This window comes from Pholcus phalangioides, unplaced genomic scaffold (assembly GCF_987345545.1).
Source record: "Pholcus phalangioides strain wild (caught in Gottingen) unplaced genomic scaffold, Ppha-v1.0 ptg000008l_1, whole genome shotgun sequence".
NCBI lineage: Eukaryota > Metazoa > Arthropoda > Arachnida > Araneae > Pholcidae > Pholcus > Pholcus phalangioides.
Window position 1 is genome coordinate 62,891,646 of NW_028301601.1, and position 22,494 is coordinate 62,914,139.

Consider the following 22,494-nt stretch of genomic DNA (forward strand, 5'->3'; position numbering starts at 1 on the left):
TTTTAGGCATGAATGGAATAACTTTTCCATTGTTTGATGGCTTTTGTGTAGACTGTTTTGATGCTGGTTTCAATTACATAACTGTAGAAAACTATGCAATGCATGTATACATCATCTTAAGGGTTAAGAATATACACTCTTGAAGCATGTGTGCTCAAACTTAGAAAATTCTAAAAATTCTGTCCTTAAAGCAATTCTAAAAATATTCCATTGCTTCAGCATTTGATATAGGATATGGAATTAGACCTGATATGTATACCAATCAGTGATGATTATGCAAGAAAGACCTCAGCACTAATCAAAACCAAAAATGATCTTAATTTCATCAGTGTTTCTCCTTCATAATTAGTGGTCAAATGAGTAATTCCACTCTTATATGGAAGGCAAAAGCAATCCTGGATAACAAAAATACCCAGTGAATAGGATAGTTTGTGCATCCATGACCAAAGAGCAATAAATGTCGCGAACCATTGTAAAGTTTCAAGAATTATTATATTTTCTTTTAGTTTTTTTTTTTTACAGTATCTTAATATTAATCAAATTTCTTTCTACAAATGGTATGTATGTATTGAATGCAACTATCCAAGATGAAGTGTCAAGATGTTTTTGTTTTCATCATTTTTACTGATGGGTGAATTTCAAATACTATAATTCCTTTGAATAAATATTCTTGCATGTGAAATTTTCCGTGTTCTGTTGTCATTAAAAAATTGACTGACAAAAGTTGTTAGACTTGTTTCGTATTTTAATGTTTCTCCCCCTCACAGAACTTCATAAATTTTCCTTATTAGGAGCATTTTTGTTTTTAAGTTTTAATCACAATTTCCAAACATTATGGATTTTTAATTTTTTTCCAGTGTTTTCGATGGCCAGGTTGACTTCTGCCACTCGCAGAACATCAGGAAAAGGTCAAGAACTACGTTTTAAATGTCCTTATTGTCCATATGCTTCATACAACTCTGGAAACCTTAAGTGTCATGTAAAGACTCATACCGGAGACAAGCCATACATTTGTCATATTTGTGACAAGCGATTTATTAAGAAACAGAGTTTACAATATCATGTATTTTCTAAACACTCTAAATCATGATTTAATTTAAAATGAAAGTTCTTCTTTCTCACTGTGAATATGCATTAGTTTGTTTTCCTTTATTGTAAGAATTGTAAAAAATATCCTTGCTCTCTATTTTATATAAATTTATAAGCTTTACAAAATTACATTTTATGTTTCAAAATTTCAATTGTTTTCTTTCTTCTGAATGTATGTTGAAAGTGAAAAAATGTTTTTTTCCCCAATAAAATATTTTTTTTTCAAAATATTCACACGTGACTTCATATGAATTGTGTATGACATAGTGGAAATCAAAAATTTGAAAAGTAATCTCTTCATCAAACTAATGGAAGAAATTTGTGTATGTGATATAAATTATGCGTCAGTGGCATATGGTTTTTTTTCTCTTTAAAAAGAAAAAAGATGTTTGGTGAGAGATATTTAGTATGTAAATTACAATAAAATAAATTTAATGAAATTCAAAGGATGAGCTAATAATTAATGTACTTAATACTGATGTTTTTCATATGATGTGTCTCACATTTTGTCTTGGACATTATCCAAGTGCTAATGCAAGGCATCTGATGAAAAACAAACAATATGTCATACAAACAACATAATGTATCCATATTAGGATACTGTGTATCATTTTGAATTCTTTATTGTCAAGTAAGACTTCAAAAAAAATTTTTTTTGAATATATTACATTTAATTTAGACAATTGAAAACTAACTTGTCTTTAAACAAAAAGAAAAAATAAATAAATGAAAAATAAATTGTCATGATCAATGGATCTTATTTATTTTGTGTTATGCAAAAATATGGTATACCAAATTTACATATACAAGTCAGTTAGTGACTGTAAACTCTACTGCAAGGGTGTCCAACCCAAAGGCTCATATATCGTTTAGAACAGAATCATTGGAACTTGCAATTACAAACTAATGAAAATAAATAAGCTGTTTCAACAGTATTTTAGTAAAAAACATTTTGCCGGAGTTTCAGTGCCTTTTGCTTCAAAATAGTGGAGGAAAAAAGCTGAATTTTTTCTTCTTTCTCTAATTTAATAAAGTTTAGCTTGAAAGTTCTTGTTATTGTATTTTGAGCATGATCAAAACCCCTAAAGCAGAATATGTACATGAAATCTATGATATATGGTGCAGAACAATCTGGGAGAATTTTAAGAAAAATGTGGAAAACACTATTATGGGAATATTTACAATGCAAAACATTCTGCTTTGGATCGAAAACTTTTTTCCTCAATGCAGCTCATAAATGTTTTTCCTCTACCAATGTGACCCGGAAGACTCAAAATGTTGGTCACCCGCTGCTCCACAGATTTGAATTTGAAAACTATTTCAATAAAACACTGAATATACTAATGAAAATTTTTTTTCTTTCAGTGTACGAGTCCTCGTCTTTACAACGGATTTATAGATCAACAGCTAAACGCCACAAGTGTGATTATTGTGCTTATTCAAGTGATAAGATTTCGAACTTGCGCAATCACTTGATAGTTCATACTGGAGAACGACGTTTCCAGTGTCCTGTGTGTGAGAAAAGATTTTCTAGAAAAGAAGGTGTAAACTACCATTTATATGCGAAACATAAACAGAGACCATTGGAATAATTTTCTAGTTATTCCAGTACGGATACTTAATATTGCACCTCATTTCATCACTTCTTGATTTACATTCATGGTTGTGGTTTGCTTATATGAAGTTTGTGGATAAAAATTTAACCAATTAAAGTTTTATTTACTGTATTTTGATAGAGAATGGTTTTTTCCTTCATATTTTCATGCTTATTATTGAGCAATAATATTTGTGTTACCTGTGGAAGTTGCATTACATCTGAATTAAATTTTTGGACAGTTTATAGTACTTATTTTGTATCATCAGATGAGGATCACTTGTGTACGTAACACATAATAGGAAAATTTTTATCATAAGGGGGAAAATATATGTCACTATGGGTCATATACATAAGAACTTTGATGTGTGAATGTGTTTTTATTGGATTCATTGTACTTTGTCATTTGATAATCATAAAACTTGATTAAGGGCTTTAAAAACATATCTAATGTTTTCTTTGTTGTATTACAATATTTGTTTTGTATTTTTGTCCAGTGATCTGTAGACACTAATTCGCAGACATAGCTCATCCTAGCACCCCGCTTAAAGAGACCATTCAAGTATTACTTCAGCAAATTTTTAGTCATCTTTGACCGCTCCCCGTCAGCAAAATCAAGACATCATTGCGAATACTTCATGTTTTCATGAAGGGTGGTTGGTGATGTAATTATCATTCGAATCCCCCGTCACCAAAAGTTGGAAAATCCGAAACCTCCCCCTCTCGATTCTGACATAATACTTGAATGGCCCAAAGGCTATGCATTATAACTGAGTCTACTAAATATTACAACTTCTTAATAGATTGTATTATTTCCAATATTAATTTGTACCAACATTTTCATCATATAATAAATAATCCAAGTTTTAAACTAGTTTTTACTGTATTGTTAATCATCCTTTTTATCAAAGGAGTTAGCATGCCTGCTTTTATTTCTAATAATTAATAGTTGGTTGTAATTAAATGAAAGCTTTAATTGATTCTCAAAATGATTAGCATTTAAGATAAAATGAATTCTCCCTTCCTCCCAAAAAAATTTACAGACAAAGGAACATATTCTAAGTCTTTATTTATTTTTCAGGAAACAGATTGGTATCTTCTGCACGAAATCGTATGAAAAAAGCAGGAGGACGTCACAAATGTGCTCTTTGTCCATATTCAACTGAAATTTTGACAAACCTACGTCACCATGTGGCTACACATACCGGTGATCGACCGTATAGGTGTACATACTGTGAAAAGTGCTTTGTGAGAAAAGAGGGATTGAAGTATCACATGCATACTAAACACAAGTGATGTGTTTCACAAATTATGCGATTTTTTACAGTAAGATAACACTCAGTTAGTGAGGGAAAAATTACTGTTTAGTCAGAACTCTCCGGTTTTCAGTTTTTCTTCACTGTTTAGAGATCTCATTTTCATCGCAGAGTTCTTGCCCATTCAATTTTTTTTTATTCTCCAATTGTTTTCTTTGCTGCAATCAATATTCAGATTTGAGTGTTGATATCAATATAAGCTCTATTCTTGAATTGAAAAGAATGAATGACAAGTTTGGCTTGTACAGGGAACGCCAGGGCTCCCACTTGTCCTTTTTTTACTTTAGTAAAATGTCCTACTTTTGTCCTACATTCTAGTTTTTTTCCTAGTTTTTCTACCAAAACCTATCAACGAAATTTGTATAATTGATTTAAAACGAAGAGGGAATCATTAATATAATGCCAAATAGTACAAATGCAGTAGATTTCAATTAATGATTCTGCCAAACCAGAAATTGTATCATTTTTAAATTTATTTGGAGGGAGGTGTATGTGGACCATTTGGTTTATTAATTTTTCATTTGCTTAGTTTGAGGGTTCAACAAGTAGATTAGTCATTAAAACTGGGAAAAATATGGGAAAAGTAATTTTGTTTTTATTACTTCTCATGGTCTTGGACAGTAAGTAATTCATCATTCAAAATTATAGTTCACATTTTGTGCACAAGGGAAACCAACAGTTTGCGTAACAAAACAATTGGATACATAGGCCTATCCTAGGTGGGGTAATTCTGATGCTTCATTAGTCAAAAATGATTACACTGGCATTGAACAGTAAAATACAAACAAATCGCTTAAAAAAAATGGATGGACAGCACAGTAAAACCACCCTGCTCACCTTGACTTATTTACATTGAACCCTGTAATTTACACATTTTGTACTCTGCTTTTGAAAGTGGCCTTGAAAGAGCGTCATTCTTAGAAAACGTACATATCTTCATAATTTTCTGTGCATGGTCAAAGAAAGTTGACAGACTGAACTTTGGAAGACTCCAAAAATGAATATAATATATATTGTGTTATGAGGAGAGACAAAATAATTACATGTGGTTGCATAATTTTTTTTTTTTGTTACAAAGTCATTTCTGTCATTTTACTTTGGCTCAAACGAATCTTATAGGAAACTGAAATACTGCTATAATTTTTTTTTAAAGAATTTATTTATTATGCTATGATGACGTTGTCTGGGGGGGGAAGGGGGATTACCCTCCGCATCTTACTTTTTGGTCTTTTTCCAATTTTTTGAGTGGGAGCCCTGCTTAGGGGCCGTTCAAGTATTACGTCATCATCGATGGGGGGGGGGGGGATTCCGATTTTCTGACTTTTGATGGCGGGGGGGGGGGGGGGTTGGATAATGCTTACGTCATCAATCACCCTTTCTGAAAATATGAGTTAGGATTCAGAGGGGCAGAGCTGATGACGAAATTTTGCTGACAAGGGCAGGGAGGGGGGGGGAGATAAAAAATGGCTAAAAATTTGCTTACGTAATACTTGAACGGCCCCTTATATGAAAATACATGACATGATACTGCTTTGGTTATTTTATAGCACTTTTGTCATATTATTGATTTGAATGTTCACATGTTCTAAGATGTGGTCAGATTGTAAAGGAAGTATGTAGAAAAAATTATGCTTAACCTAAACAAATTTAAATACTGCAGGATGCAGCAAAGAAAGACTTCGGTGAAGATATTGCACTTGTTTGATGTACAATAGCTGCATCCATGGAATATATCTATCACAATATTCTTTCACAAATATTTTACTATTGTAAAAGTTACTGAAAAGAATGTTGTCATTTCAAAAAGCGTTCGATAAAATTATTGGATACAGTATTTTTGCAATAACTTATACAAAGCATTTGCCAACAATGTATATAATTTAGTTAATGCACCAAGAAGTAAAAGTCATAGTGCTGTTGATGTTGCTATATAACATGCCCTAATGACTACGCCTGATACAATGCTTTTTTAGCTGATGGTGGAGCTTAAGACCCCTTCTTATCATAGAGATCTAAGTGTGAAGTATGGGATATCTTGAAGTTAGCTGCCGACATTAGTATCTAATGCTCTTTCTGCCTGTGCCTGCATTATTGAATGAGCGCACGCTAGAACTCTGCCACCATACTTATGTTGTTGTTATCTCTTCCTGCCCAGCTTCATGGTAGAGTCTGGAACGCTTTATTATTGAGTCAAAAATATATAAAAAAATTATGAATATATACAGACTCATATATATATATATATACATACACACACACACACACAAAAAATTATGACAACATATTCCCTGGACAATAGGGTCAGTCGCAATTAACAGATTTTGTGGCAATGACAGATGAGGTTAGGAGTTATTGGAGAAAAGTTCTGGGGGTTTCATTTAGAATAATGAATGTGATATATTACACTAAAAGCAATTTGAGGAGTGCATGCCATTATCTTACATGTGTGATATTTTATACATAGGAAAACACTAGAAAATAATAATCTTTTGTTAAATATAGAATATCCACTGGAGCGAATCATCTTGCTCAACACCTTGTAGGTGAACAAATGAGGTTTGCATTGTGTTAGAACCCAGAATTTGTTTTATTGGGTTGAGTTCACTCGCTCTGGTGAATCAGATGAAAATATAGAAAAAAAAAAGTCATGAGCATCTTCTGTCACCTCTCGTTGGGCATTTTGTCTGTTGTGGCTTTTTATTTGTATAAAAGGAAGAGATCTCAGCAACAGGGTCTGGTAGCAGAGTTCTGGCATTCATTCAGCTTACTCTACTGCTCTATATTTGAATGAAAGAGAAAAATATGAAGATTTTTTGTATTATTTGGCTATATGCTCTATCCCTATATCTTCCAGATTTTTGCCTAAAAGACTTCTATTTGTTCTGGTCTCTGTCCTATTTTCTTACTTAGAAAAACCAGTGACAGCGAAGTAAAACACTGACTGGACAATCTTCCAAAATTCATATAATAAAATCATTCATCATGTAATAAATTTATCAACTCATAAATTGGTCGAACAGAATCAAAATAACATTGGGATGATTTGGGAAGGAATTTATGAAATGGGTGCACACATGCTTATGCATTCTCAGAATATTTTCCATGTACTCTTTTTTTACAAGCTAATAGTTTTGTTATATCTATTTTTTATGATAATTATTTGACTCTTATTCATGTCGCATGTATTATTTGCAGTTCTGAAGGTTTATGATGCTCTTTTTGAGTGTACTGTATGACAGTATACAATTTTTTGTACAAATATTACATCTGCGAATAGCAATAAAGTATAGTAGCCTTTCTTGAAATTTGTTTTTGAAAAATACCAATTAATATGTAAATCTGGAGCAAAGTGATAGAATGATAGAATACTGTTAAAAATTGAAGTTTATATTAAGATTTGGTGTAGATGAAAAAATATGATTGGACTCATCCTTGGGTGTCAACGACGTATGACATGCATTATTTATTCAACATTCAGTAAGCAACCTTTTTATGATTTGCATTTCAAAACTTGGTATTTGATATTGGACAATCTTTCTAGATTCATTCATTTCCTATTTTCTGTAATGAAGTGCATATTAAATATGTTTTAAACAAGCAGTGCATACATATGTGTTTTTTTTTGTCTGACGACTGAAAAAGTTGAAATTTTTCTTTCTTTAATTGCTTTATTTTTTATCTGAATGTACATATTCTTCAATTTCTGCATTCATGATTCAGATAGAATATTTTCATGTGGCAGATGTATTTTATTTAACTAAGCATTCATTACATTTGATTTAATTATAAGATCAATAATGTTCTAGATCCAGAGATGTGGTCAAGTTTTTCAAGAACAGACAGAATTCACAAATGTAGTTTTTGTCCATATGCTAGTACCCAGCTCTCAAATTTACGTCGCCATATCGCATCTCATGCAGGTGCTCGACCATTCCGGTGTGAAATATGTTCTAAGAAGTTTTCTAGGAAAGAAGGACTCAGATACCATCTTAATGCTTTTCACACCTTTTCAAAATGATTTGGTATGAGCAAAATACGGAATTTTATATTTCACAATTTTATTTTGGAAATATGTGTTTTAATTCATGTTCTTGATCATGGCAATTCTTTTCAATTGCTAATAAGATTCTGATGCAATTTTTATGAATCAATGTTAATTAATGCATTTCCCTTATATAATTTAAATTCTCTTTTCATGAAAGAAAAAGTTGTTTGTGTAAAATTCATTCTTCAGTCAAAATTGTCATGCCGTTACAAATTGTTCTCTTATGTTTGAAAAAAAAAAAGAATTTTCTTCCTCTGAATATATCTGGTATAACATAATGCAAACAAATATTTATTTAAAACAAAATTAACCTTACAATTTTTTTTTTTTAAACTTTTTAGGCCTTATAAGAAATTTGTTCATGAGCATCGCCAGCCATTCAAAAAAGAACACAAATAGTCGTTACAAGTGTCAATATTGTCCATATACAACTTATGTTTCCACCAACTTGAAGCATCATGTTGCTACACATACTGGTGAGCGCCCATTCAAATGTGATTTCTGTCCAAAAGCATTCATACAAAAAGATGCTCTCCGATGCCATCTGTACTCAGCACATCGGCCATGAAGAAATGAATTCCCATTTTCGGTATTTCTTCCAATCAAAGGCGATACACTGTTAGAAAGCACTAATCGATGCATAGTTTCTTTTAAATATGGTGTCTTCAGAATTACATGCTAAATTACTAATTTTTCAAAGACAATGAACATGATACTAACTTTATTGTTATATGATATTTGATGATTGTTTATTAGTTGGACAAATAGGAAAATCTATCTGAAAATTTTAGTTTTAGAAAGAGAAAATGTGTTTGATTCATTTCTTTTGGTATAAGTCTGAAAATGTGCATATTTCTCAAAAAATTATTCTCTTCTGGTAACACATCAAATTATTGGGCCAGACGAAATGCTTAGTGCCATAAATGTCCCAAAGCGTGTTTAAAATACTGTTTACTAAATTCTGTTGTACCACAAAACTACTTACATGCCAGATTTTTGTTTTACCATTATATGTTAATCAGTATCGGTCCTGAATCAAAATGAAGTGGAGGAGAATAAGAAGAAAACTAAATCAAAACCTTTTCAAATCTTGTATGAGAGCACTGACTTGCAAAGTGATGGAGAGACTTGATAGCAGATTTACTTTTGAGGATTATGTAAACTGTAATGATGTTAATAATTTTGAAACCATATTTCAAGGGTGCACAACCTTTTTTCAGTCCGTGGACCAGATATGCAATATTGCTATAGATCGCGGGACCAGAAACTCATGTATTATAAAAGATAATCATGTAACCTGTATTTTATGGATATGGAGCAATCCTCCAATTTTGGTGTCCCGGGTTTTTTTTATAAATTTATTTTATTTCTCCTGTATTTTCAACAAAACTTACTTGAATTTTTATTCTTTACTGAAATCAAGGATTAATATAATTTTTATGACTTATAAACTATATTATGATAATTATTATTGGTTGTAGTCATATAAATACACTTTTCATCTCGCATATTTGTTAAATAAAATGCTTTTTTATGAATTACATTTCAATCCCATGCAATTTACAGTAACACTACATTTCCCACCATTGTCAAATTTTTCTTTGATTTTAGTGATAAAATTGTCAAAAGTAATCCTAAGTTGTTTTGGCGATAATCGGAAATTACTCTTTTATTTACATAGGGATCCTTATTTACTGTATTTTTATTGAGGAAATATGATCAGTTGAGAATGTATCATTTGTGTGAATTGATGCTTTTCTATTAAAACACCTTTCACAGACAGGAAGAAATGTCTTGGTGGACTGCATGTTTGTATGTATTCATACTTTTCTACCAGAATGCCTTTCATTGGCCAGATAGAGCCCCTTGGCAGGTAGCATTTGGCACACATCAGGAGATTGTGCACCCCTTATTTGGTTATGACCATGTTTCAATGGTAATTTTCAATAATGGCAATCCTGAGGTTTTGAATAATTTGGATGAAATTATTTTTACATATTTTTGTGAATTTTTTTTTTCTGCAGGGGGGGGGGGGTGAATGAAGAATTTAAGAAAAGTATTGTTCATTTGCTGCAACAGTGGCATAACTCAAGTTTTTGTGAAAATTAATAAAAAGATTTTTTTTCCCCATTTATTGCTCTAATAAGCTATTATAATTAAGGATCTCTAAATATCAGGGGTGCATAACCTTATTTGTTCGATATAGCTTTGTTTATTTGATATAGAGATAACACTACTCATTGGTGACAAATTGATGTGCTTATTGTGTTGTGTGCATTGGTACTTTTTAAGAACGCCTTTTGCAGACTAGCTGGGACTCCTTGGCAGGCTAAAGGTTTGCATCCCTGATCTGCAGCATTTTAAAATTCAACTTTTTTTAATATATTTTCTATAACATCATAAAGTTGAAAAGATTTTGAAGTGTCATATTTCAACTTCAGATTGGAAGATAAACCTTAAATTTATAATTTTTTTAGTCGAAACTGAACTTTTACCATAATAAATAGCTGGGTGACTCACATTTATTGATGATTTAATTAAGCCTTGAAAGCCTATAAAATACCCTCACTAAGAAAAAACTCAGGTTTGGAAAAAAAAAACTTATATCTCTAAAGCAAATAAAAAATATAAAGAACTTGTTTGATAAATTATTTTCAATACGTTTTTGAATTTGTAGATTGTTTATTTTTTCTACAAAGCAAAATATCAAATACATCTGTTTTGTTTGCAGTATTCTTTAGCCTTGTTGATGTTTCATGCTTTAATGTTATAATAAACGTCTGATTTTTATGATTACTTTCTCATTTGAATTCTATTTTTGGGAATGTTTGGTGTATGCTATTTTACTAAACTTTGTGCGCAATCAGTGAATTTTCTATTTTCTTGACTATATATTTTTTTTTATATAAAATAATAATGGTAAATTGTTGCGGAAACCAAAAAAGTTATTATTCAGATAACTAACTAATGCTGGCAGTAAATGTTCAACAAAAATTGAACTATAATTTTTATAATAAAGGATAAAAGTCTGAGTTGTTTTTTTCCTCCAAATATATTGAAAATACAATTACATGAGAAACCTGAGTCATTCCCCATAACCATGATAAAAAAATGTTTGTCATTGAATTTATGGTTTTAAAATTATAATAATCCAAATACTATGTGTAATTTTTATAAATGTTAAAATTTTTATCTGTTTTAGTGTTTAGCTAAAAGGTTTCCTATGACTTAAGTATTACATTGGAACTTCATTAAAAAAAAATTTTTTCAAAAACATTGAAAAAAATAGGAGTTTAGTTTGCTCATTATCTGTAAACAAAAATACATTTTTGCAATGGTTACTGACTTATGTTTCAATTTTATGTGAGTAATATTACCTTTCAAAAATTTGTCATCAAATTTTCGAGATGAGGCTTTCAAGACTGACATCATAGGGAATAGATTGTTAGCTGAGGAATTGCTATATAGAAAAATTCTATTCGGTATGCTTTGTCCACAGCTGCTTTAGTTTGATCACGTGACGTGAAGTTACGAATTAATTTGTTGAAATAGAATTTTCCGGATGTTTATATTCATTTTTCAAGTTCATAATGTGTTTATGTGATTCTGTAAATACAATAATGGCTATCTCATGAAAATTCCATACAATTATTTGAGAAATCTGGTTAGAATTCATAAGTAATTTACGTCTCAATCCATTCACTTTTATAAGTTCTAGCTTTGTTGCTATTTGTTTGTGTTTTTCAGTTGGCATGTTTATGACAGCAATTGAAAGGGTGAAACTGTGATTTACTTCTCATTGTGATGCATGATTTTTGTACAGCTCAGTAAATGCATTGTCATGAGAGTGTATTGTTTTACAGAGAATTGGGGAACATCGGACACCTGTGGATATCTCCAAACCGAAGATCGTGAAAAGAAACATCAGTGTCCTTATTGTCCTTATAAGTCGTACTATACTACAAGCTTGAGGAACCATATTGCTACTCATACTGGAGAACGTCCACATAAATGTTTCATTTGTAATAAGGGCTTCATACAAAGAATAAGTTTGAAAAATCACATGTACACTCAACACTCTTTAGAATCTACTTAAGTTCGTATACAGTATACATTTATGGTAAGAAAAATTGAAGTAAAGATTCGTCCCATTCATATCCTATAGAAACGAGAAAAAACTAACTATATGTATTAATGTGACATTTCCTGATTGTTGCTTGGTAAAAACAATTAATTAAAGATTGGATGAGAAAAAAAAACCATGCTGGCTTATACTGTCAATCTCAATATAGTCAACGCTCATTATAACAACCATTCCTTTACAATGACCAATACAAGAAGTCCCAAACGTTTTTTTATGATAGTTATCTTATGTGTTTTTCTTTTGATACTTCAACCATTCAATATAAGGAATGATTAGGGTCATTATAATGAGCATTGACTGTAATGTTGCTATGTTTATGAGTAAGGTAATGAAACTTCCTGGTGTTCTCACTGATTTTTGGGCTATATAACTAGATAGGCCTCCATATTCAAAGATTTATTTAATCCTTCAACCTTGAAGAGAATGTAATTTGGTCATACCACTAGTCATAAATATGTAAAAATCCTTTATGTTTAATTTGAATTGGCTAGATTTTTTGTTTTCACTGGATTGATATTTAAGCACCCCACTTATAGGTAATGAATGACTGAATGCTGATAGATCAGGGGTTCTTAATTTTTTTTTGGCTCATGGATGCTTTTCTAGAAAATTATACAGTATGCTACATAAAATTAATGAGCTGATTGCCTTTATTTGATCAAGCTCATGGACCTCCTACCCCCAAAACCCGAAATCTTTCCAAGCACATGCCCCCACCCCAGTTAAGAACCCCTGTGTATTAGCAGTTTCCCTTGGTTTGGAAAGCAATGAATTAAAATTTACGTGTCACAAAGACTGGAAGCGAGAGGAAACTGCTGTTTAATTATAATGTATTTTTGGTTTATGTTCATGAAAATTTCAAGTTCCACTCAGTCTTATTAAATAATATTTAATATTTATATAAAATATGTAGATGGGGCATTGTAGAAATTCTCATAAAATCCTTGTCTGTATTTTTAGATTTCGGCTTTGTTTTTAATCTTGATTTATCAACTAATGAAATTTATTTCATATGCTTTTTATTTATGCAAATGCACCAACAATTTTTCTTTTGTGCCCTATGTATTCAGGTAAGCGAAGGCGAGGAAGAATACCAAAGAACATTGATTCCTTGAGTTGTCGTCATAAATGCCCTTTATGCTCTTACGCCGCTAAGTATGCCAGAGACATACGCCGTCATCTTGCTGTCCACACTAAAGAACGACCTTACAAGTGTGAAATCTGTGGGAAAAGTTTCTCTCGAAAAGATGTCTTAAAATATCATATGAACTATTGTCATTCATTCGTTTTTCACTCAGCATGAAATAGGATCATAAGCAAAATAAATTTTCTCTATGATTCTGTCAGAAAAACAAGAGTATAGGACTGCTCTGGCATGTTCAAGCAAAATGAAAAGCTACAGCTCTCTTGTGTCTCTAATTCCATACGCTCTACTAAAGTGTTTTACTACCACATGAAGTTTTGTTCTTGCAATCATCTCTCATTTATACACCCTCTTGCTTTTATGTTTCTGTCAGTTATTAGACGATTTTCTGCATTCCCAGTCAGAATATATAGGCATGTAATGCTATTCACTTATACGGCCTCTGCCACTTATTCATCTTTTCCCTTATTCCAATGCATAAGTGAGAGATCACTATATCTATATATGTCGGGATAATTTTTATTTTCCCTATCCACAGCCAAATTAATTATTGATTGTACATGAGAAATTTTGGAGATCTTAAGAAATATTCATATAACATAGAATCAATATTAAAACATTATTTCAAATTACACTGCTATTACAGTGGAACCTCTCGAAAATGGGCATCCATGTGATCTCAAACTATGTAGACTAACAGGAAATTTGTCCTAAGTTTAATAGGTTAAGCTCTATTCCAGTGTTTCCCAAAGAGGGATGATTCAATGTTCCAAGAAAGGGGGAGGGTTGATAATAGCTATGGATACAATATAGGATCTAATGCGATCACTCAGGAAGGTGGTGAAGAGAAAATATTTCTTCTGAGAAGGTTGGCAGTGAGAGAAGAAAGTGTCGGAAACTGTGCACCATTCTTTGGGATTATAAAAGAGACTCCTAACAGAAGGTGTCTGCTACAGAAGTCTGCTTGTTATGTGAGGTTCCACTGTATTAATTTTTATAACTGACAGTAATACCTGGTGTTGCACGAGTTTTCTCTACATGCTTTAAGCAATAAAGAAGTAACAAACAGTAAAGAGATAAACATGGCGAAAAAAATTTCTATTGTTCAGCAACTAAGTAGTATATATTTGGTAAAAATCAACCTGGTATTAAATAAATGTAACAGCATATACAAAAATTGTCTTCCCCCCCCCCCCCGTATTTTCAAATGTGCTAAAAACTTGAACATTCTTTCATAGATGACTGTCAGTAAACCACTTTTGTGGTCTGTATGCATGGTGCATAAATTTTTGCACTCGTAATATAATTTTTATGTGTAAATTATCAAAATACTTACTAAAGCAGTAGTGATCTGGTGATGGTATTTTTCTAAGGAAAAAAAAATCAAATGTCTATCAGAAGCTCATGAAAACATTGTTTCGATAAGCTTTGCTTTTGTGAATGTGTAATGAACATTATTATAGGATAAATGTTAATAAAAAATTTATCTGAATATTTGACTTGTCTTTTATATTTTATTGATTTCAATAATCTGGAAATAAAACATTTCTTGAATTTTTTTTTTTTCTTTTACAAAATTTTTATATTAATATATGCTGATGCTTATGATTCTGAAATGGTTATTCTTATAATTTAATGTGAAATGGAATTAAATTGCAGATGACAAAGACTACCACCAGCGAGGTGAATCATCTGCCCTTTCTGTTCTCTACAGGGAAAAAAACAAAAGGAGAAAAAATCATGTCTGTAAATACTGTGGGTATTCAACACATTATACAACAACATTTAGTCGTCATATTGGGATGCATTTAGGATTACGTCCATTCAAATGTCATCTCTGCAACATAGATTATGGTAGAAAAGAAAGACTCGGACATCACCTACGGACAGCCCATCCTGATGCAGCAGACAATCCTAAAGAGGAGTCCAAGAAAAAAAAGAATTCTTCATCAGCTACTGATGTTAAAGGTATAAAATGATTTTATATGTAACACAGAGTATTAGTATTACACAGCTGTAATCAAAATTTCACAATTAAAAATACAAGAATATATAAAGTATATTAATATTATAATAAAGTTTATTAATACATTAATAAAGTACATTAATACATTAATAAAGTACATTAATACATTAATAAAGTACATTAATACATTAATAAAGTACATTAATGCTCATACTTCACCGCACGATGATGTCTTTTTAATGTAGAAATTATTCTTCTCTGGTTCATTTTTTAATTACTGTTTTTCTTGGAGTAAGTTGTGTAGTGTGAAAAAAGAAATTGAAGTGTATTTAGCTTGATGTATGCTTTGCATCTTTCTGAAATGCAATTTAATTTTCATGTAAAAATATATATATACACACACACATATGTATACTGCCAACACATATTGTTCAGAAGTTGCAAGCCGAATGCTAAGAACCAAGTCTAAGCAGTTGAAATGCTGTAATTAATTTAATTGATAAGTGAAAATTTTGAAATTGCATTCTTGGGATTCATTTTTTTAACACAAAATTAATGCAGATGACACAGCGTAGACATCAAAATTCCAAAGTTAAATGTCTTAAAAATGTAAGTGACTTGGCCAAGAAATATTGAATTAGTCTTGAATTCAGCATTCAAAATCAGAATTTACTGATTATCAACTTCCCAGAACTCCAGGACTTGATAATCAAAATGTAGATCTCTACATACAGGGCAACTCTATTACTATATTTCTTTGAATAAGTGGCTTAAAGTAAGCATTGTATCAGCGTATCTGTCACATTCTGTCAGTATAAAATTTAACTTCCATGTGAATACTATTCACCCCCAAAGCAGAATGTTTAGCACTGTTCTGCGACGAGCCCTCCTTACTGGAAATGTTCTGAGGTAAAAATTCCCATACATGTAATAGTGTTTTTTTGCAATTTTTCTTAAATTCTTCCAAATTGTTCTGCAGTAGCTCTAATTGTTCTGCCAAGATCTGCGACGTATGTCGCAGATTTTGGCACATTCTGCTTTGGGGCTATTCACTTGCATTTTATAAACAAACATTTTAAAAGAAAATTCCTGTTAAATACTCTGAACTAATTCCAAATTGTCTGAAAAATTTTAAATTTAAAAGTTATATGGTAGGAAATATTGTTGAGATAATGTTTCTTTAAAACAAAAATTAACTTATGAAAGAACGACATCACTCTCCGCTACCAACAACAGTTTTAACAACTGGCTGTTGCGAAGATGAATTTTTTTTGGAAAGAGAGAAAATTCAACTGCCTTTGCGGAGAATCAAACCCACGTCCTTTCACTTTCGTGGTGCATGCACTGGACTACAAAGGCAACAAATTTTTTAATCTTTCCTTGGAGCTCATGTGTACTGAACGGGATCATACATGGATGGCCGGACCTGACTCAGGCTAAGCTCACAACTGCTTTGTAGTCTATAGTGGTCAGGGCGTTCACCCGGAAAGTGAAAGGACGTGGGTTCGATTCCCCGCAAAGGCAGTTGAATTTTCTCTTTCCAAAAAAATTCATCTTCGCAGCAGCTGTTAAAAACCTTCATATGGTAGCAAAGAGTAATGTCATCCTTGTATAAGTCACCATGTGGTGGCAGTGTCAGCAGTTGTGAGTTTGGCTTGAGTCATATCCGGTCGTCCATGTACGTCCCTTTCAGTGTACACGAGCTCCAAGGAAAGACAGATTCATTGCCTTTGTAGTCTAGTGGTCTAGGGCGTTCACCTGGAAAGTGAAAGGACATGGGTGATTCCCTGTAAAGGCAGTTCAATTTTCTCTTTCCATAAAAATTCATCTTCGTAACAGCCAGTTGTTAAAACCTTCGAAAAATTAACTTACATGCCACATCAGTGTAAATGATGCTGGCCTTCAAAATTATGTATCTAAAGCAGAAGCAGTTAGGCCAAGAAAATACGGTAATAATTTCTTAAGATTATTGCTTATTGTTATAAGATGGCTTCTCTAAACATTTTACTGATAAAAGCTAAAACTTACTTCGTCATTAAGAATCTGATAGCCATCTCCTGTATCTATTATATATTCATTTTTACAGTTTCTAGGAACAAAGATACCCCCTTCCCCCTTTTCACTTTTATATTAAATTATTATTATATGGGGTGAATGTGATCTGTTCTGCCAAACGGGGGGGGGGGGGGGCTGATAGGCAAGCTGAAGTGTAATATGAAACTTCCTGCCAACTCTGTCCTATCACAAACCGTTTTTTTTTTTAGTTATGGGGGATAATTTATTATGGGGGAAAAATGTGAAGTCTGAAAAAAAAAACAACCTAATTTGTAAAGTTTTTGAAAGGCCTACAGGCGAACTAAGCACATATTTGAAAAGAGCAGAAAAAATCCTGTAGGATGATACTATTTTCATCAAAATATCTAAAGAAATATTGGTGAAATTCAAAAATTAAATTCTCGCCAAATTTTCTAACCACCAATTTTGTAAATACCCTTCTAGCTATAACCAAATTTACCAAAAACTTTCTATTCTATCTGCTTTTGAAAGAGCTTACAATAAACCATATCTGTGTTCTGGTTAAGGAAAAATTTAGCCTTTTGTTTGCAATACATTACAGAAATAAGCATTTGTCAAAGTAGATATTTGACAATAATTCGGAATTGGCGGTTGCATAGTTTGGTGACAATTTGATTTTGCAGAAAAATACTATAAGGTGTCACTATTTCCATCAGAATATCTGTATTTAATGGCGAGATACAAGCACATTGAGAGATTGCAAAAGTGGAAAATCAAATTGTGTTGTCAAAATCTACTACAATGTCTGCTTTCACAAACACTGAGTTCAATGATGTATCGCACACAAAAATCTAAATTTCTCCTGAACCAGAACATTGATATGGTTTACTGTAGGCTCTTTCAAAAGTTGTTGCAATGGACTGGTGCAAGTTTTTTTGGTAAATTTGACTAATTGTAGTTAGAAGGGTTTTTGTCAAATTTTCAATTCAAAATTTTGGGAACAATTAAATTTTTAACTTTGCCAATCTTTCAGTGCTTGTAGCTTGCCAATAAATCCAGATATTTCGATGAAAATATTGTCACCTTATAGAATTTTTTTGTTCTTTCCAAATTTGTGTTTAATTTATGTGAAAGTCTCTCAAAAACTTCATAATTTTGGGTCAAACTTCACAAATTTTCATACTTGACACAGTTTCCCCCCATAATCGATTATCCAACATAACTCAAAAATGGTTCGAGATAAGACAATGTTGTTAGTGTGTTTCATGTTCCACATGTTGTCTATCATCTCCTCCTTCCCCACTTTTGTTTAGCAGAACAGGTCACATTCACCCTGTATTGTAGCTATTCATTGAGATACTTATGTTCATCAGTATAGATCCATGGTTTTCATGTCATCATATAACATCTCATCCTCTTTGAATAAAATATTCCAAAATAATAATAATAATTGAGCCATTGAGAATGTGATGACATTGAGCTTATTGAATTTTGAAACTTATGTTTTTTTTACGTGATATTTTAAGTTTTATGTAAATTATATATTTACTATATTCTAGATATTCAATTACAATACGTGAAAACTGAAGTATCAAAAGAGAGAAAGGAGAATCGACACCAGTGTAAATACTGTGATTACTCAACATATTATGCTACTACATTCCGCCGTCATGTGGCAGTGCATTCAGGTGAACGCCCTTTCAAGTGCCATATGTGTGATAAAGATTTTATAAGGAAAGAAAGGCTCAAATATCATTTGCATTCCGTGCATCAGATGGAAATGTTGTTAGAGACTTCAGTTGATACAGACTAATGCACTTGGATTTCATCTTTCAATTATCTGTCAGAAAAGTGTATTTAATCAGTTTTTAAATGTTAATTATTAGCTTTAATTAGAAACTTGTATTTTTTTCCTGAGGAAATGTGGATATTTTTTTATGCGATATTGGTATTTTCGAGTATTCATTACAGTAATCTATGATTAAATCTACGCTAAAATATTTTTGAATGTGAATACGTGTGTAAGGTCTTGAATGGTTTTTCTCTTGTTCGTATTTTGATGTTGCTATACTTATTGTTCTTCTTTTGCTGCTAATAAGAAAAGTGTTTTATAAACATGATAAAAATTATAGTGAGTTAATTGGCATGGTTACTATCATTGCTTTTAATGTTCGTTGGCCTATGTGTTTAACATGGTGTTTTTTAACGGTTTTTTTAATGTTTGTAAATTAATACTCTAGCTAGAATAAAATTTATGGTCAGTCCCTCCTTACATTTAAGTCTTGCACCTTACTTAGGCTGTCAATATTGCTATTAAATACATTAATCAAATTTTTCTTACTTGTTGACATGAAAGATTTTATATTTTATTAATTTAAAGTTCTCAATAAAGACAATGGTAAAAATCTTGGTTAGAAAAAAAAGATTTTTTTTTGGAATATTGCATGAAAAATCTATTCATGGTAGATTGTGTATATCTTAAACTAGGTGATAGGAGTTCAAAGTAATTTATGGCTGCAAAAGCTACATATAAAACTCATCGTATATAATAGTCTTTTTTTCATAAATGATAAAACTCTGTGGTTATTAATTCATTCAAAATGTACCTTAATAAATACTTCTTCCCAAAAGTGTGTATGCAAACAGCTTAATTTCTCCAGCTATCAATCTACCATTTCTTAGCAAACTATCTAGCTCTTCGGAGCGGTCCTACATAAATAGAGTATGTACAGACTTATATTGTGAAACGTTCTAGACCTGAAAAAAGAAAAAAAAAAATGTCCCTTCAGGAAGGTTTTACTATATTTCTTTCAATACATGCATGTATTTTTGTATCCACTAATTTTTATTGACTTGAAATATTATGGGTACATCTGCAGCTTAGTTAGTAATGAATTTCTTGTTGCTTCAGCTGTTGAAAATGTTTTTGATGAAAAATCCATATTATTAAGTGGAAATATTGTTCTTCTAGCATCTCTGATCATTGATTATGGAGTCAGCTACGCTATGAATAATGAGAAACAAGGACGTCACAAATGCTCTTATTGCTCATATTCAACTTATTACAGCACATCTCTTCGCCGTCACCTTTCAGTCCATACTGGAGTTCGTCCATTTGCATGTAAATTTTGTGGGAAGGGCTTCGTCCAAAGAAGTAAATTAGCATTCCATACCATGTTCACACATAACTATAAGCTAGAATCGTTATAATATAAACATAAATGATTGGAGTTTTTTTTCTTTAATATAATATGTGAATAGTGATGCCACATTAGTATTAACTTTCATGTACTGTTAATATAAGTTTACGTTAGTTGAAGCAATGTCGTTTCAATAGCAGGTGCATTTTTAGAATTCTTGAGGTGGACATAACAATTGTTAAACTTTAATAAAGACTAACATCCTTTTTACTGACTTTGATTATGTCACATATAAAGAAATATTTTCTAATTATAAAAGTGATTAAATTAATATGCAATAAATCGGCCAAAATAAACAAATTATTAAAAGTGTGCTTATTATTTTAAAATTGTAATAATTTAATTTATGTCACCTCATTTAGATTGCTTTGTCCCCCGTAGAAAGGCAGATATCTCCCCTGTTCCATACAAAATTTACAATCCGAAAATTAGGATCTGAAGTACCAACTTTGGCAATGAACTACTATAGTAAATTGTAACGTGAACACATAAACCCCATTAAGATTACTTGGTCCCTGAACTATTAGCACTTTGTATGGTATGGAAAAACACCAGGAAGTGAAAAATTTCTGGTCACCATGGTGAGTAAAAAAATGAATATTGGTGCCTAAAATTTTCTATATGTGATTACTAAATTTGAGTCTGAGGTCTATTAGTATGAGATAGATTTTTTTTTTTCAAAATTTATATGGGCATTCTTACCAATATGGAAAAGGGTCACTAAGTAGTCCTGGATAAATTAAAAACATTATTGTGGACCGAAGATCAACTATAAAATACCAAAAATTACGCACCAGACAGGCTTCAAGGCTAATATAGCCTCTTCGTCAGTGGAAATAGCCTATTATAGCACAAGGCAACTTTCTGAAATGGAAGCATGCGGTCAGATCAGAAGTAGATGTGATGTGGTATGCGCTATAACAGGCTATTTCCACTGATTGGTGGGTGGCTTTTATTAGCCTTCAAACAGCAGCCTGGTGATTCATTTTATATGACTATGTGGTATTTTGAGCTAATATCGTTGGTCTTAATCTTTCTATACTGTGCTCAAAATGTATTTCCATTATATTGTTATTGCCTTTTTTTTCTTAGTTTGTTGTAGATAGTTTTTAGTTTGTTGCCTAAATTTATTTTGATTTCTGTAGCTCTGGTATACACCAAAATACTTGGCTGTACTGAGGTAGGACCAATAATGGTCGTAGATTTTGTTGTGTATAATATGCATTATTATTTAGTTTTGATTAATTGTTCTTCGATGTTATGAAATATTTGCTCAATATTGTGGAAACAGCAAAAAAAATTATTTATTAGAACTTTCAGACATGTATTTTATTGTTTTTTTGATGAATTATTTTTAAATGACATGTTAACTCACTTGCCTCATTGATTATAAGTGAAAAATGTGATTGTAGACACTAGTTTCTTGTTGAGAGCACAATGGCACAAGTCCGCTTTCATTTCTGAAATCGCTGTATGCCATAGACATTACAGTATATGTACCAGTATTTATCTGAAACAGTGATGTATAATGAATGCTTGTTATGTCTTCAGCATCACGTTCCCCTAGTTATTTGCAGTTGCATCAAATGTGTTTTAAAGCTGCTAAAATTTTAGAGTAAACTCTCTCTTAATATCCTACTGTTGTTATACTTTACTTCTCGTATAAATGGTATGTTGTGTCGTAAGAGGTATGTATTTGAAAAGATTGAATAAAAGTATTTATTTTCCGAATTAGTGAAATTTATTACTTTAGCTGGTTCTTTTGTAATTTAGTCACATACATTTGTTGGGATATTACAACTAAAGCTAAATTAATGTAGAGCGTGGTAAAAGTCACATGAAACCGCACGAGGCAGTTGCTGAAGATTTTTAAAAACTGCAGCAACTGTACGGGGAGTGTCGCCCCCGCGGCTCGAGACCTGAGGCTAAATACCTCAGTTAGAAAATAAAGAACAGAAATGTGTCAAAGTTAACATAAAA

The 22,494-nt window shown here is 31.7% G+C and overlaps 1 protein-coding gene across 2 annotated transcripts; it reads left to right on the forward strand.

The window, feature by feature from the left end:
* Positions 1–5,473: 5,473 nt before the first annotated feature.
* LOC149084733 (zinc finger protein 711-like) lies at positions 5,474–22,245 on the forward strand. 2 transcript variants are annotated; one of them, XM_089235169.1, is made up of 5 exons: positions 5,474–8,021; positions 8,386–8,520; positions 11,908–12,164; positions 13,259–15,300; positions 18,874–22,245. In XM_089235169.1, the coding sequence occupies exons 4-5, from the start codon at positions 15,135–15,137 to the stop codon at positions 19,125–19,127; spliced, it is 420 nt and encodes a 139-aa protein (XP_089091295.1). In that variant the 5' UTR covers positions 5,474–8,021; positions 8,386–8,520; positions 11,908–12,164; positions 13,259–15,134; the 3' UTR covers positions 19,128–22,245. The 2 variants fall into 2 exon arrangements, with proteins under 2 accessions (XP_089091295.1, XP_089091294.1); XM_089235168.1 differs by having other exon boundaries at positions 11,908–15,300.
* The last annotated feature ends 249 nt before the right edge of the window (positions 22,246–22,494 follow it).